General features: G+C 42.2%; 1 protein-coding gene across 4 annotated transcripts in view; it reads left to right on the top strand.

Annotated features, from left to right (window-relative positions):
- The first annotated feature begins 3,216 nt into the window (after positions 1-3,216).
- Positions 3,217-14,620, top strand: part of gcn1 (GCN1 activator of EIF2AK4) — a 29,680-nt gene continuing 18,276 nt past the window's right edge. The window contains exons 1-26 of one of the 4 annotated variants that reach the window (XM_071522070.1): positions 3,217-3,266; positions 3,911-4,013; positions 4,119-4,182; positions 4,305-4,436; positions 4,689-4,797; positions 5,521-5,619; positions 6,106-6,240; positions 6,331-6,508; positions 6,611-6,685; positions 7,010-7,138; positions 7,265-7,315; positions 7,442-7,540; positions 7,734-7,907; positions 8,042-8,194; positions 8,321-8,413; positions 8,525-8,600; positions 8,999-9,158; positions 9,452-9,641; positions 9,964-10,088; positions 10,303-10,481; positions 11,200-11,293; positions 11,389-11,502; positions 11,621-11,819; positions 11,932-12,084; positions 12,749-12,924; positions 13,319-13,399. In XM_071522070.1, coding sequence (XP_071378171.1) covers positions 3,249-3,266; positions 3,911-4,013; positions 4,119-4,182; positions 4,305-4,436; positions 4,689-4,797; positions 5,521-5,619; positions 6,106-6,240; positions 6,331-6,508; positions 6,611-6,685; positions 7,010-7,138; positions 7,265-7,315; positions 7,442-7,540; positions 7,734-7,907; positions 8,042-8,194; positions 8,321-8,413; positions 8,525-8,600; positions 8,999-9,158; positions 9,452-9,641; positions 9,964-10,088; positions 10,303-10,481; positions 11,200-11,293; positions 11,389-11,502; positions 11,621-11,819; positions 11,932-12,084; positions 12,749-12,924; positions 13,319-13,399 — 3,159 coding nt within the window. In that variant the 5' untranslated portion in view covers positions 3,217-3,248. Of the gene's footprint in view, positions 3,267-3,910; positions 4,014-4,118; positions 4,183-4,304; positions 4,437-4,688; positions 4,798-5,520; positions 5,620-6,105; positions 6,241-6,330; positions 6,509-6,610; positions 6,686-7,009; positions 7,139-7,264; positions 7,316-7,441; positions 7,541-7,733; positions 7,908-8,041; positions 8,195-8,320; positions 8,414-8,524; positions 8,601-8,998; positions 9,159-9,451; positions 9,642-9,963; positions 10,089-10,302; positions 10,482-11,199; positions 11,294-11,388; positions 11,503-11,620; positions 11,820-11,931; positions 12,090-12,738; positions 12,925-13,318; positions 13,400-14,620 lie in introns of all 4 variants that reach the window. The other 3 variants (XM_071522069.1, XM_071522067.1, XM_071522068.1) reach the window with 3 other exon arrangements.

Raw genomic sequence — 14,620 nt, 5'->3', positions numbered from 1 at the left:
GTGGTCTCTTCTATTGGATTTTGTGAGTAGTCACCTGCTGGTCAAAGTTAAGTTTGTTATCAAACATAACACCCAGATTTCTGCACTGGGGTTTGATGCAACAGGATAGAGAACCTAAGTGAGAGGAGAAATGCTCGCTGGAGGGGTCCGGACCTATGATAATGGCTTCTGATTTATCTGAGTTTAGCTGACGAAAGTTTTGAGAGAGCCAGTGAGAGAGAGATAGAGATGAGAAACACATCGGCTTCATAGATACAACAGAGGAGAGGCCCACTGACCACACAGCAAGCCAGAAGGGAGAAAATATATTCCACCTGAATAGAAAAGACTATCTACTGATATTGGACCAGCATTCAAACTACAGAGTTCACCATCTTATCAGACATGAGAACAAAGCAGGTGATCAAATTCACTAAACTGATTTTCCAGACATGGTATGCATAAGACAGTGATATCTGCTAATGGCATTCAACTGAGGAGTATCGAGCCTTCTCAGAGAAATATGAGTTCACACAAATGTAACTTCAAGCCTGGAGTTCCCACAGTCACATGATGCAGTGGAAAGAGGGAACAAACAGTGAAAAGCTGCTGAAAGTCCTGGAATATCATGGAATTTATAGAGGAGTATTCCAGACAGGGGAAGTCAGGGAATTTATTAAATTATCTGGGGAAGTTTTAGTTGTTAACATCACAATTTGCACTTACTAGATAGTCCTGTTAACGTAATACATTTCCAATTAAAGTAATATCAATTTGCAGTTTATTTAATCTAATAATGGTTACATACCATTAATGGAATAACCTTTTTCTTGTGAATGTAATAATTATGACATTATTGAGTTTTTTTTTATTACATTAACAGGAGGGTTGACATTTTTTGAAAAGTAAGATGTTTACAATAATCACTAAAGATCTCTTCTATACATATCCATCTCTTTTTAGATGTAATACCATAGTTAAAGCACCTGCAGGGACGTAGCTAGGAACTCTGGGCCCCCTGAAAGAATATTGCTCTGCCCCCCCCCTTTTTTTTTATAAAATAAATGTAAGTATTTTTAAATAAAGGACATATTTAATGCAGTGAATTAATACTCAGCTTGAATATAGAGGTCAAAGCTATTTTGCTCGCTGCTCAATCTGTCTTCTCCTTCCTTTTCCACATGCCACTCTCTTCTGGCTCTGCACATCACTAACAGCAGAATGCTGAAATACTTCTAGCACCAAATCAAGACAAGAGACATTATTCCATATCAATGCAATTGGCAGGTTGCTAACTAACATCCCAAAATCTCACAAACAAACCCACACAGCCAACAATTAAAGTCCTCAATTCCATCTTCAGTAACATTGGATTATAAATTGAACTATCTCTATATTCATGATTCATGAGTCAGATTCATGAATAACTGATAAAGAAAACCAGCAGGAGACATCAGGGTCTGCAGCAGATCCTACAGTGAATCTGGGATTTTCACTTGTATCTTGCTTTTGCATGTGGGCTTAAAACTCAAATGCATTACTATTGATACTGACATGACAGCAAGTGTCAAGGTAGCCCAAACTGCCTTATCAATGCCACAGCTGGCAGATAGTTGGAAAAGGTCACAGCTTTGAGAGCAATCAAGCTCTCAACACAATGAAGACACGTCCCAAAACTGAATAAGTCACCAGAACAGCAGATACTGTCACACTGAGCAAAGAAAACACAAAGAGCAGCAGTCAATACTGCAGTGAGCCTTTGTGTTATATGGATCTGTGGTTGATAGTATAAAATATGTATACTGTAGATAATATGCATATTTTACTTGTAAAACAGCATGGGACCTCTTGTTTTACTATGTACTATTCTGGAAGAAAGGGTTCTACACAATAGAAATACTGCAAACACTACAGAAAAGGCTTCAGAGTATTTGACTTTTTCACATTCTACAGTGGATCCATTTTTTTGCAAACTTACAAGAAACACAAAACAAAATAGTTATGGAAACAAAAGTTCCAATACTATCATAGGCAATACATTCACAACTCTGCAACCAATGCAGACACACACATACTGTCACACACACTGTCACACACAGAGGAGAGAGAGAGATTGGAAAATTAAAACTACTTTAATTGCATATTGCATAATTTGTGGGTTTATTATTTTTTCTCTGAAGTATCAAATGCCTGTGCAGGATCTATAGAATAAATTAATTTATACGTCCTGCTGCAGTTGTTGTCTGCTGTCGTCACCTTTCACCCCACTGGCGACGGCGCTGCTGGCCATTGTTTATCTCAAGTCTGTCTTTTTCTCTGATGTGATGCAAAAAGTAACAAAAACTGCACAGATAGATCGCTGCCTATCGTTGTGCATGTGCTCAGGATCAGGTGACTGTGTGATTACATCTTCGCCCTGGAGGAGAACATAAACCAGCATCCTTGGAGGCTGGTTTAGGAGGTGCGGGACAAGCCGGAGATGCAGGCAGGGTTCATCTTCTCCTGGCTGGAGTACAGAATCTTCTGTCCCTGAACAGCCATTTATGCATCATTTTACGCATGTGGTGTGAAGATATCTCCATAGGTTGTTTAAATAATCTTCTGAGGATTATATAAGTCACAAATAACATGTAGTGTGGTTCACAGTATTGATCTGTCCTTGACCACGGGACAGAATTCACAGACTTATCAATTTGTATCTGTGTTTTATCATTACGTGCCATAAAGCAAGACATCTATAGTAGCCAATGTCAGCTACAATGTTGTGTATATGAACAGCTCAGATGATCATTTAACAATTGTGTAATTAAAGCCAACTATTTGTGCCAATGTCTCAGGTTGATTAATTGTGTTAATTATGAATTACCTACAACACCAAGTCACCATGAGGAATCAGCAATAAATAGGCTATATGTTGCAAACAAATGTGATTCATCCATTGGCAAAATGCAAGCAACTGAAGGAAATTCTCCAAGCATTGGGGTACATTTAAATTCTCTGTACATTTTGGAAGTTTTCTGTTAACATAGTTGGAAGTATTGGAGAGCATTGTGTTTTATACAAAAATAGGGTCTTGGATTAATACATATGTAATTGATTGGATGTTACATGGATTAATATGTGTTATGTTAGTGATGGTAACCAGATAGAATGTCAAAGTTGAGGAGATAAAGCATTCAGTGAGGCCAGTTTGATCAAAGGATGGTTACCCAGTTGCTGATGACCCGGAAGTGACAACAACAAATCCTTCCTGCATCAAGACCGGCAAGATGGCAGCGGACACGCAGGTCTGTGTGGCTGGCTTTTTAAAATTGTATCTTATCCGTTTACAGAGTGGCAGCCAAGCGCTGTTGAAAGCCAGCTCATAGTATACCGAGTGCTGTCCTAGAAATAACTTCGCTGTGTTTCCGCGTTCAAAAAGAGGCTGCGGCTGAATTCCACAGCAGCGAGCTAGCTAGCTAGGAGCTAACACGGTGCTACGTCGCCCCAGCCTCTCATCACACTAACCAGCTGCTAGCTACCAGCTAGCTGGGAACTTGGGACTGACGGGAGGCTTGGTTTTTGATGACAGTAGAAGGCGATGTGAACATTTAGTTGGCTAGCTTCTTGTAACTAATTAAGCTATTCGTATTACATCAAGTTACTCTTGTTAAATTCAGTTACTCTGAGTACCTTAAGCTGGACAGCTAGTTTGACAGTTAGTTAGCTAAAATGTTGTTAATGTTTTTAAATGATCTCAGCCAACCTGTTAGATACTGACAAAGCCATGCTTACAGACACATTGTATGCTATTTTGAGTAACAGCTATCCTGTAATTCCTTTGTCTCCAACCTGTTGATTTCAAAACAAGACCTCTCCAGCCTTCACTATCATTTGCTTCACCAAAATAATTAGACCAGTGCTTCTAGTCTAAGAATGATTTTTATTCCAGGTTACGGACACGCTGAAGAAATTTGCTGCGAAGGTGACTACAGCCAGTGTGAAAGAGCGCAAGGAGGTTCTGGGAGAGTTGAAGCAATGTTTAAGTGGTAAAGGTGAAGAAATTTGACATTGTTTTATTTTCTACCCTCCCTATTTTCTGCTGCTTCAGAACCAATGCTGTGATCACCACTAACCGTTGTTAACATGTCCTGTTGTAGAATTGCCAGAGCCTGCCATCAAAGGACTGTGCAAGCTCTTCTGTCTCACGCCACACAGATATAGGTAGGTGCATGTGTTCACCATTTTCAGTCTCAAGAAAAACATTTTGGTCCAGCAAAATTGCTGTAATTTAGTGTTTGTTTTTTAGTCTTTAGAGTATTTAGATGGATGTGTGTGCTTTTCAGGGATGCTGCATCTCGGAGAGAGCTGCTTTCTGTCATCGCTCTGCTGGCTGAGAGTCAGCCGGACATCCTGGCTGCCACCCTCCTCCACTGCCTTCTCAACAGTGGAATCATCAGCAAAAGTGGAGAACCCAGGTAGTGCTTGGGGTTTTATATTGCAGTTTTTTAAGTCAAGTTTGTAGAAGTGCATTTTTGAAGTAGTAGTAGAAGAAGTAGTTTTAACTGTCACTTGTTGAAGAACAATGTAGGCTATTTCTTTAGCATTAAACAACACCACACGTAGCTCCATTGATGGTGGATGTGTCCAAAGTGTGTTTAGGAACATGTGGGTCATGCATCTTGGTTATCCCCCCTCTCTCATACGGGCTTTACTTATTGTGATTTCAGTAAGAGCACAGGCTCCGCAGCCTTCACCGGCCTGTCTTGGGCCTGCCTGTTAGTCCGCACTGTGTTCTCCACTCCAGAGAAAAGAGAAGACCCTATCTGGAAGAAAACAGTGAGTGAAATATCTGACTTGTTTAATTTAATCTCTTCTGTGTCTTCTCAGTCACATAGTTCTTGTTGATGTGTTAGAATTCAGTTACTCTACCCATCGTAAATTAGTTTACCATCAGGAAAACACCTGATTAGAGCTGCAATGATTAATCGATTAGTTGTCAACTGTTAAATTAATCGCCAACTAATTTGATAATCGATTAATTGGTTTGAGTAATTTTTTAAGAAAAATAAGTCAAAATTCTCTGATTCCAGCTTCTTAAATGTGAATATTTTCTGATTTCTTTACTCCTCTATGACAGTAAACTGAATATCTTTGGGTTGTGGACAAAACAAGACATTTGAGGACGTCATCCTGGGCTTTGGGAAACACTGATTGACATTTTTCACCATTTTCTGACATTTTATAGACCAAACAACTAATCGATTAATTGAGAAAATAATCGACAGATTAATCAACAATGAAAATAATCGTTAGTTGCAGCCCTACATCTGATGGTAAACTAATTTACGATGGATCCCAAAATTCACAGACTACTTTCACTGTTTTACCAGCTGAATATTGTTTTCAAAATGTGATTTCTGAGTGATGCCAGATTATCTGCCTAAGTGGCTGATGGAGTAGACAAACCTACCAAACGCAGTCAAACACTGTTTAGAGCCAATGTCCCAGCTTGGATGTTGGTGGTGTTGTATCACCAACTCTTGTTGTCTCCTCTTATAGGTGGAGACTCAGAGTCTTCTTCTGGCTGAGGTGGTGGGAGGAGCTCAGGCCACGGCTCTGAAGTCGATTCTGAAGAACTTCAGCCAACTCTGGAAGGAGGTGAGCATGGAACAGCAGTTTTACATTGGCAATGAAAGGCATACATTTATCTTGAGGAAAAGCACGAGGAACATGGAATAGCGGCACTCCAAAAATCAGAAAAACAGCAAGACCTGGTCTCAGTTTGCCATTTTTTTAAATTTTGGCATTATTTTAGTTTGGCTTAAGTGTTTCGTTGTAAAGCTGTGTCAGATAGGATCAGATATTATTAGATTTTATATACATGTTTATCTTGTCATGAAGGAGGATCTGATGGGCCACACCCGTGGTTCTCAAACAGTTTTGCAACTGGATCCAAAATTTACCTCAGCTGTTAAGTTGCAACACAGTATACTGGATAACACAATATCCATCTGTGTGATTTGTTTGCTGTCCGTTACCCTTTCAAAACATCTAGCGACCCTCATGGGTCTTAACCCACAAACTGACAACCACTGTGCAGAGGAATGGTGGGAAACTGTTTTGACATTTTGTTGTCTTCACCAGAACCCTGGCTTGGTGGATCAGTATATCAGCACCCTGTTGAGTCTAGACCAGAGTCCCACAACTCTGGCCTTGCTAGGGGTTTGTCTGGACTTCTGCTCGGCCCAGAGAGACATGGCTACCATAGAGAAGCATAAGGTGAGTCTTTTTAACAGTTTTGATTTGTCACCTCAGGAACACATGGCGCTAAAATGGCAGCAACGTCTCAATTGTGTCTGCTGTTTTCAGAGTGCCCTGCTGGACCTGTACATGAAGTCGGTCCTTATGAGCAAGATGAGACCACAACAACACATACTGGACAAAAGCGGCTCCTTACTGCGTCATATCTCCCACTCCGAGTTCAAGGAGCTGCTGCTCCCTGCCATGCAGAAGACCATGCTCCGCAGCCCCGAGAACGCTATGCAGAGTGAGATGCTTTCAATTTCTCATGATCATATTCAATGTTAATGAGGTTGTGCTCAGGCAGCTCTCTTACAGTTGGTGAAAACATTGTCTGGTTTCTTTCCAGCCGTTTCCTGCCTGCTGGCCACAGTGACTCTTGACCTCAGTCAGTATGCCATGGATATTGGAAAGGCCATAGCAAGTAAGACCTTTATGGATGCTAGATCTATTTAGATGTGTGTGTGTGTTTATTTGCCAACCTGCATATATGAAAGGTCAGAGAGTAGTTTTACATTTGTCACATAGGAAATAACAATGCCTGCTAGAAAGTTTAGATACTCAATTTAGTATTCTTTTCTGACAATTTAGCTGACACTGACTAGTCCTGATGTGGTAAACCCCACCCATCTGGTACATCATGTAGATCGAAACATATGCCGATAAGTTTTTGCAAATAGAGTTTAACACACGTCTGCCTATGTGTTTTCTTGGCCTGTGCATATTGAGGATACGCTCTGTGTTTCAGGCCAGCTGAAGGCGAACAACCCCCAGCTGATGGAGGAGGCGGTTCAGGCCATGCAGAACCTGAGCCAGCAGTGCAGTGATCCCACCGCCGTGCAGGACATCGTCACACACCTCTTCAAGATCCTCGGAGGTGACATAATACATTTTTCTGTTGGAAGAAAGTTTTGTCTGTATATTTGTATGTGACTGTTTTTGCTCAACTGAGACATACCATGTGTTTGACAACTACCATAATGTGCAATGTTTATGGTTACAGGGTCAGAGGGAAAGCTCACAGTTATCGCCCAGAAGATGAGTGTGTTGTCAGGTAAGAGGCTTTGCAAAAGCTCTAGTTATATAAAGTCTAGTTATGCCTAAAATAGAATTGCGAACTGTGATTTTTATTTTTATTTTTTTTGTTGACCTGACAAGTTTTGTTTTGTCGTTGTTGTAGGCATTGCCAGCTGCAGCCATCATGCTGTGTCAGGAACCTCCAGCCAGACTCTTAGCTCTGCCGTCGCTGTGATGTTCATCCCTTATTTGCAACAAGAAGGTATCATCGCTCTACCTTGTCTTCCTCCCCCTTTACCTAGGCAGCTTGACCAACTATGGGGCAGTTATCTTTCTTATATAAGTAGGGCCCATGATGTCACGTTATATCTCGGAAATACACGAGTGGCCACATTGTAATCCAATACTCCAATAATCCAGTCCAATACTTATTTTACTTTGCTTGTATTCTTCAGTCCATGAGGGCACCTTGGTGCATGCCGTGTCGGTGCTCTCCCAGTGGACAGGTCGCCTCACGGTGGAAATTCCCACTGCTCTGCTGGACTGGCTGAAGAAAGCCTTCACCCTCAAGACCTCCACCTCCCCGGTCCGACATGCCTACCTGCAGGCCATGCTGGGGGCCTTCAAAGGTCAGTCAGCCAAGGGCAGCTGTCTGTTGAATGTGCAGAACCTTGATTCTATCTCAAATGACAGCTTGTAATGAGCTGACCTATGACCTGTGATCCTACTAAGGTCTTAACCCCTCCCTTTCCCCGGTCTGTAGGTGACACTCTGGCCCAGGCCTCAGACCTGGTGCCCCTCCTCCTCCAAACGGTGGAGAAGGCTGCGGCCCAGAACTCCCAGCAGGCTCTGCTTGCAGAAGGTGTGGCAGCTTCTGTTCTCCTGAGTCGACTGGCTCTGTTGGATACACAGACAGGTGAGGCTCACACATTTGGTAATGACATAGCAATAGTGGGTTTCACTCGTTGTGGAGACTGTTATAGGTCTGGGGGCACACATGGGCAGGAGTTGATGTGGATCTTTTGTCTTTCTGTCTTTGCAGAGGCAAAATTCACCAACTTTTGGAACCTGGTCCTGGATGAGAAGAAGCCACTATTCACCACAGAGAAGTTCCTTTCCCAAGCCAACGAGGACAGTAAGGCAAATGTTAATATCTTCCCACCAGTAGGACAAAAGCTCATGAGTGATTTGAAATATGTCAAGACATGGAATGATGTGTTATTTCTCACTTGCACCCCATCTCTAGCTTTGTGCACAGTGCTGCTGTTGTGTGAGAGGCTCTTCCTGGACCATGCTCATAGGCTTAACACCAGCAAATCACAGTGAGTCTGTCTTTCCTGTTAACTTGTACAGAGTCTTTCCTGGCCCAGAAAAGGCCTTAAGTGGTAGCACACAATCAGGCTCCCTGTTTACCACAAGAGGTGGCATAGCATAGTGACGCATGGCTCTAAATTATCAGCATGGTTGGAACGCATCTTTTTATGAATCAGATTGTTTGGCTGAAACTACCTGATTTATAAGATAGACTTACTTGCAATTGCCATTTTTTGTGTTTTGTTTTAGTACATATGTCTATACTATGCATTATACAATACTTTATATTCCGGAAAAATCCTGACTCTTATCCTATTACATATCTGTGTCTGTGTCACATTTCACCATTGCTACTTGATTATGCTTTAATCACAAGCACATTTCCCCCATATTGTTGTTTTGGTAGGATGTACCACCGTGCCACAGTTGCGGTGCTGTTGTCCCGGGTGTGGCGCGTGAGGAAGCGGGCACAGCAGACCGTCAGGAAGCTGCTCTCCTCCCTGGGTGGAGCCAGCCTCGCCCACGGCCTCCTGGGAGAACTCCGCGTGGTTATCAACAAACACAAAGTATGAAAGTCATTCACCAAATGTTTTGAAAGCATATAGCTGTATCTACTGATAGACAGTGTAGAATTGCACATCTGAATGTTCAGTGAATGTCTTGCTTGCTAAGTTTTCACTGTGGCTGGTAAGATTGTTTACTGCACCAGCCACTTTTGCAGGTAAACAACCACCATTTTTAGAAGCATTTCTATTAATTTGTCTTGTGAAATGTTGAAAGTGGCTTGTGAATCCTGGGATCCTTCAGCCACTCTGATTACTGTGATTGTTACTGACTGTATGCCATTGACCGTCCGCAGGTTTTGCCCCAGGATGTCCTGGTGTCAGAGTCAGGAGAGCTGACTGAGCTGGGCCGCAGCTACAGTCCCCCGCGTGTCCTGCTGGAGGCGCTGTGTGTTGTCTGCTCTGCTGCCAGCCAGTGGGGCGACCCACCTGAGGCTGAGAACTTGGCCATGGAGATCCTCATCGTCACTCACCACCCCTCCATAGGTACGGGAGTCCACAATGAAACAATCTTCACACTGTAATAAGAACTCAGTCTTAGAGTAAATCTACTGATAACCTCAGTGATACACTCCATTCTTCATCGTGTCTCCTCCATTTATATCACTCTTTCTACCTTGCTTTCATCATCAACCACCTTCCTCATCATTCTCTGCCCCTCCATAGGTACAGGGATACACAGTTATGTCACACATTGTAATGTAAACTTGATCAGCTTAATTCAATAGAGTTGTAGTATCGCTAATCTCTCTTCCATGTGTCTTTCTACCTTGCTTTCCTCCTCCTGGGTGTTGTTTGCTTGGTGCAGTCCAAGCTCGCCCCGGCCTCTGGCCTCTTCTGCTGTCCACCATGAACATCAAAGCTGAGGAGTTCATAGAGAAAAACCTGGAGAGTATTCTGCCACGCCTACTGGAGGTCAACGCCGACAACCAGGTCTCACAATAATGCGCATATCCTCGTATTACATTTGCATGAAAATACAAAAATATAGATAACAAATGAGAAAATATCCAAATGACATTGAATATACAGGATATGCAAAATATGCGTCATATTCCCAATAAGAGGTTTACAGATAGATATTGGCTATTGATCTTGGTGATGTATTTTACACTGGGATGTTTAGTGGTCATGTGTTTTCCCCCAGGCGGTGAAGAACGCTGTCGGCGCCCTGTCCGGTCTCTCGCCCACCAAGCTGTTGCCGCGGGTTATGGATCACGTGACGGAGTGGCTTTCCCGGCCCGCTCTGCTTCAGGTCACCAGGGAGGAGTACGCCATCATGCTGACACCCGAGGGAGAGCTCTATGACAAGAGCATCATCCAGAGGTAGCAGACTGTCTTATCACTGTGGACTGCTGAGTTCAACAGCAAGCATCATCTAACCAACACCTACATCTGTATTTTCTATTATTATCTTAGTCTTTCTATTAATCTGTGTAGGGTACCAGATGGATGGGGTTTACCAAAGCAGGGCTGCTCAGATACTGTCATGTAGTTAATCATAGAAAGGTATACTAAATAGACATTCAGTTACTTTCCTGTGATTGGCTAAACTTTTTGGCAATTATTGTGTTGGCTTCTGTGTCTAACCCCACCCACCTATATAGTATAAAATAAACCATAACAACATTTGTTTCAAACTAGCAGGGTCAATCATCATTAGCCTGTTCTTGGCGAGACAATTGTGAGTTTAGAAATGATTGGGTAATACTGAGAACTATGATTAACCCAAAGTATAGGTGCAGGATGGTGTCGGTGATAGCTGCGTTTGGTGTTGAACAGATATGGAGGGGGTTGGTTCTTGGATGCCACAACATGGCCCCAAACATACCTGCTCTCACCCTTTTTCCTCTAACATCCAAGCCAGGTGTCTGCATAAGTACTCTTCCAAAATAGCACAAAGGATAGTTACATCAGATCCTGTGTATAGGGAAATTGCAAATACTATTTGACCCAGGTCTTATTTTTATTTATTTATTTTTTAAAAGCATGTGTATTTAGCATTCACTGACATCTCTGTCTTCCACCTCTACATTTGCTGCAGTGCCCAGCAGGAAAGCACCAAGAAAGGCAACATGAAGAGAGAGAACAAGGCCTACTCTTACAAGGAACAGATCATTGAGATGGAGCTCCAGGAGGTAGATTTAACATGACACCATCAGTATCTTTTTGTGGTGTTAATGTCTGGCAAACATTTTGAACGTGTTTTATCCTCTTCTATCTGATCTCCCAGGAGCTAAAGAAGAAAAAAGGCATCAAAGATGAGCTGCAGCTGACCAGCAAACAAAAGGAGATGATGCAGATCCAGCTTGAAAGGGAGGCATCTATTCGCAAGAGACTTCAAGGGGTATGATACCAAAATACTCCCCCAAACAGCTTTTCAAAACCTAAAGCAAGGTAATGGTGCTGAAGTGTGATATGGTTCCTTTCTATTTGCTGACCTGTGTCTCTCTTCATGTCACCAGTTGGACATGGAGTTGCAGTGTGCGGTGGGTCTGCTGGAAGCGGCTCTGATAGAGAGACCGCCTCAGATCTCCTGGCAGCTCCCTGGTGTCCTCCAGGTCCTAATACCCCTCCTTCACTCCCCTCTGGCCGCACCAAGCCTTCAACAGGTCTTCTTGGACATAGGAGTTTGCCTCATGCCCAAACACCTACACTATCTAGGTACATGGCCTGCCTCACTGGCAGCGACCCTCCCTCCCTCCCAATGATCAGCTCTGAAACTCCTTTATATGTTGAAGTGTAGCATATCATCCTCTCATTTTGTCTCTTCCAGCTCTGCTTGTGGGACACGTGACTTTGCGACTGCTGAAACCCGAGTGTGATCTGGACGAGGCCTGGGGACAGGAGGACCTGGACACAGCAACCCAACGCACTGTACTGCTGCTGCACAACCACACTGTCCCCCAGAGAGAGGTCAAGACTGGTGGTGAGGAAAGGCTCTTAAGTCATGGGAGAGGAAGTCATGGAAGTTTAAAATGCCGTTTCCAGGCCTGGAAACGTTCTGCACTGCAAAAATGTCCATCTTAAGTCATTTAATATAGTATGAGTCTTAAAGCAGGTAATTTTGACCTGGACCCCTTTTTACCATAATTTCCCATTATACTGAATAATTCTGATTAAATTCTCATCAATTGCTTCATATATAGAGCTACTTATGTCTTGCTTGCCAGGGTACGCAGCTCTCCCATACAATCCTATAGGGACGCTTAAAAAATCAACCTTTTTCAACATTGACAGCCACTGGCTCAATTTGCAAGAATTTTCTTGAATCAAGTGTCATTTTGTTGCCAATAATGGAGTTATCTGCGTTGTTTCAAGATATTTACACTTCTACAAAGTTGCTGAAAGTGCTTTGGAAACAAGTGGAATTATTTTTTTTTCACTGGTTTTAAGAATATGAGGTTATTTTTGCAGTGAGCAAATTGGACACTCAAGTCAGCTGTTCACCAACGCTTAACATTTGAACAGAGATGCTGACAACTATTGGTCATTGCACTGGAGCAGTAATTGAATGTGATTGGTGTAGGAACCATGTAAAAGGTGCACACACGAGTGACTCAAACTTTTTTTTTTTTTTTTTCCAGACACAGCTCCACTCTCTGCTCCAGCCTTCGCCTTCTGCTTCCCTCTCCTCAACGCCATGCTCAAGGAGTCCTCAGGCAGCACTGAGGAGACGGAGAGCCTGATGACCAGAGCCTTGCAAGTCGTCAACGAACACTCTCAGCTTCGGGCTGATACAGAGATTGCAGACACACTCATTGACGAGGTATGGGCAAACGCTTCCCTCTGGATCTTCGCATTTGCATGTTCTTTTGCCTGTGACCTACGCAGAAACACAAGCGATGAAATACTTTGTGCTTATGTCTTTGTGCAAAAACAAAATGCAGCCAGCAAGGTGCAGATGACTAGAAATCACTGAACAATAAAAGGGAAACATTTGTGTGCTCCTCTCTCCATTTGCCTCAGCATTTATTTACGCTCCAACAATTCATCCACTTTGCTTTCTTGGTTGTCAACACACCCTGTTGAAAGCTATTTAGCAGAGCCGTTGGTGCATAAGATAAATGGCGCAGCAAATGAAGAGAAGCGTACAAACACTTTCCCATTTATTTTACTGTTTAATGGCTTTGTGTAGTAACCATTGTGTGTTTCTGTCTCAGAACGGCCCAGAGCTGCTTCCACGTGTCAACATGCTGCTGCTTCTGACCAGGGTGATTTCCACATCAACCCCCAGACTCCAGGTAAACACATACTGAACTTGAAGATTGGGATTTTTCATTTCTAATTGGATTCTATTGCATATATCTATATAAGCCTCTATTCTTGTTTATATGCTATTTTTATGCCTCTGCGCCCACGATGGCCGTGGCTGGAGGCATTATGTTTTCGGGTTGTCTGTCCGTCCGTCCCATTCTCGTGAACGCGATATCTCAGGAACGCCTTGAGGGAATTTCTTCAAACGTCCACTTGGACTCAAGGATGAACTGGTTAGAATTTGGTGGTCAAAGGTCAAGGTCACTGTGACCTTACAAAAGACATTTTTGGCCATAACTCAATAATTAATACGCTAATTATGACAAAATTTCACACAAATGTCTAATAGGATAAAATGATGAAGTGATGGCATTTTATATCCAAAAGATCAATCCAAAATCCTTTAAATTGACCTAATAATCACATTAATTATATATGTTCAATAAATTTTACTGGACAACTATTTATGCTGTAGCCTAATTATTTAGAAAAGGAGAGTTGTGTTGGGATTACTGTGTTGACAGCTTTTATTTCGTTTATTTGGGAAAATTAGACGTGATTTTAAAAAATATAGGCTATATTGTTAGAAAAAATTGTAACATATTTATTGAACACAAACAGTCTGTCTTTCTATAGTTCAACCCTCCATCCGTTTTTTGTTATCTTTTGCATGGTTCTCAGCTGTTTGATCTCAACTTGTAAATATGTTTCAGTCATCAGCGGCCAAATTGAACACACATGTATGTCTTTTAACATGTTCAGGCACATGACTGTACAGTTTTCTAATTTAATTTGCAAATAAAAAAAATGACAAAACTGTATTGGCTGGCTGATTAGCTTTGCCAAGATGGCAAGATCCAGGCAGACAAACAAACCGTATGGCTTTAGCATACACTGATCCAGCCCAATCTAGATAACAACAACTAACAGCAACTAACATGATACATCTTACATAGTCTACACGTATTAACATAGTATTTTGCGCAAACATCCGTTAAGAACGACCATTAGATCCTTAATAAAAAATATTATTTAAGGGGAAGGCACATTAACCCTTTGCTTGGATGTCCCTAACCAAATAGACTACAGCCTAACCTACATATAATTATTTATTTTATGGCAAGCACAGCTTGTATTGTAAGATGTTTGGACATTGTCTGGCTTTTAGGAAAAAGAAACCTGTTGAAAAGACTGATTCATAGACTAAC

This window comes from Centroberyx affinis, unplaced genomic scaffold, assembly GCF_046629955.1.
Source record: "Centroberyx affinis isolate AG114_WGS23_722 - 3 ecotype Tasmania unplaced genomic scaffold, CSIRO-AGI_Caff_v1 ptg000950l_1, whole genome shotgun sequence".
Taxonomy (NCBI): domain Eukaryota; kingdom Metazoa; phylum Chordata; class Actinopteri; order Beryciformes; family Berycidae; genus Centroberyx; species Centroberyx affinis.
This window is presented reverse-complemented; position numbering and strand designations above follow the sequence as displayed.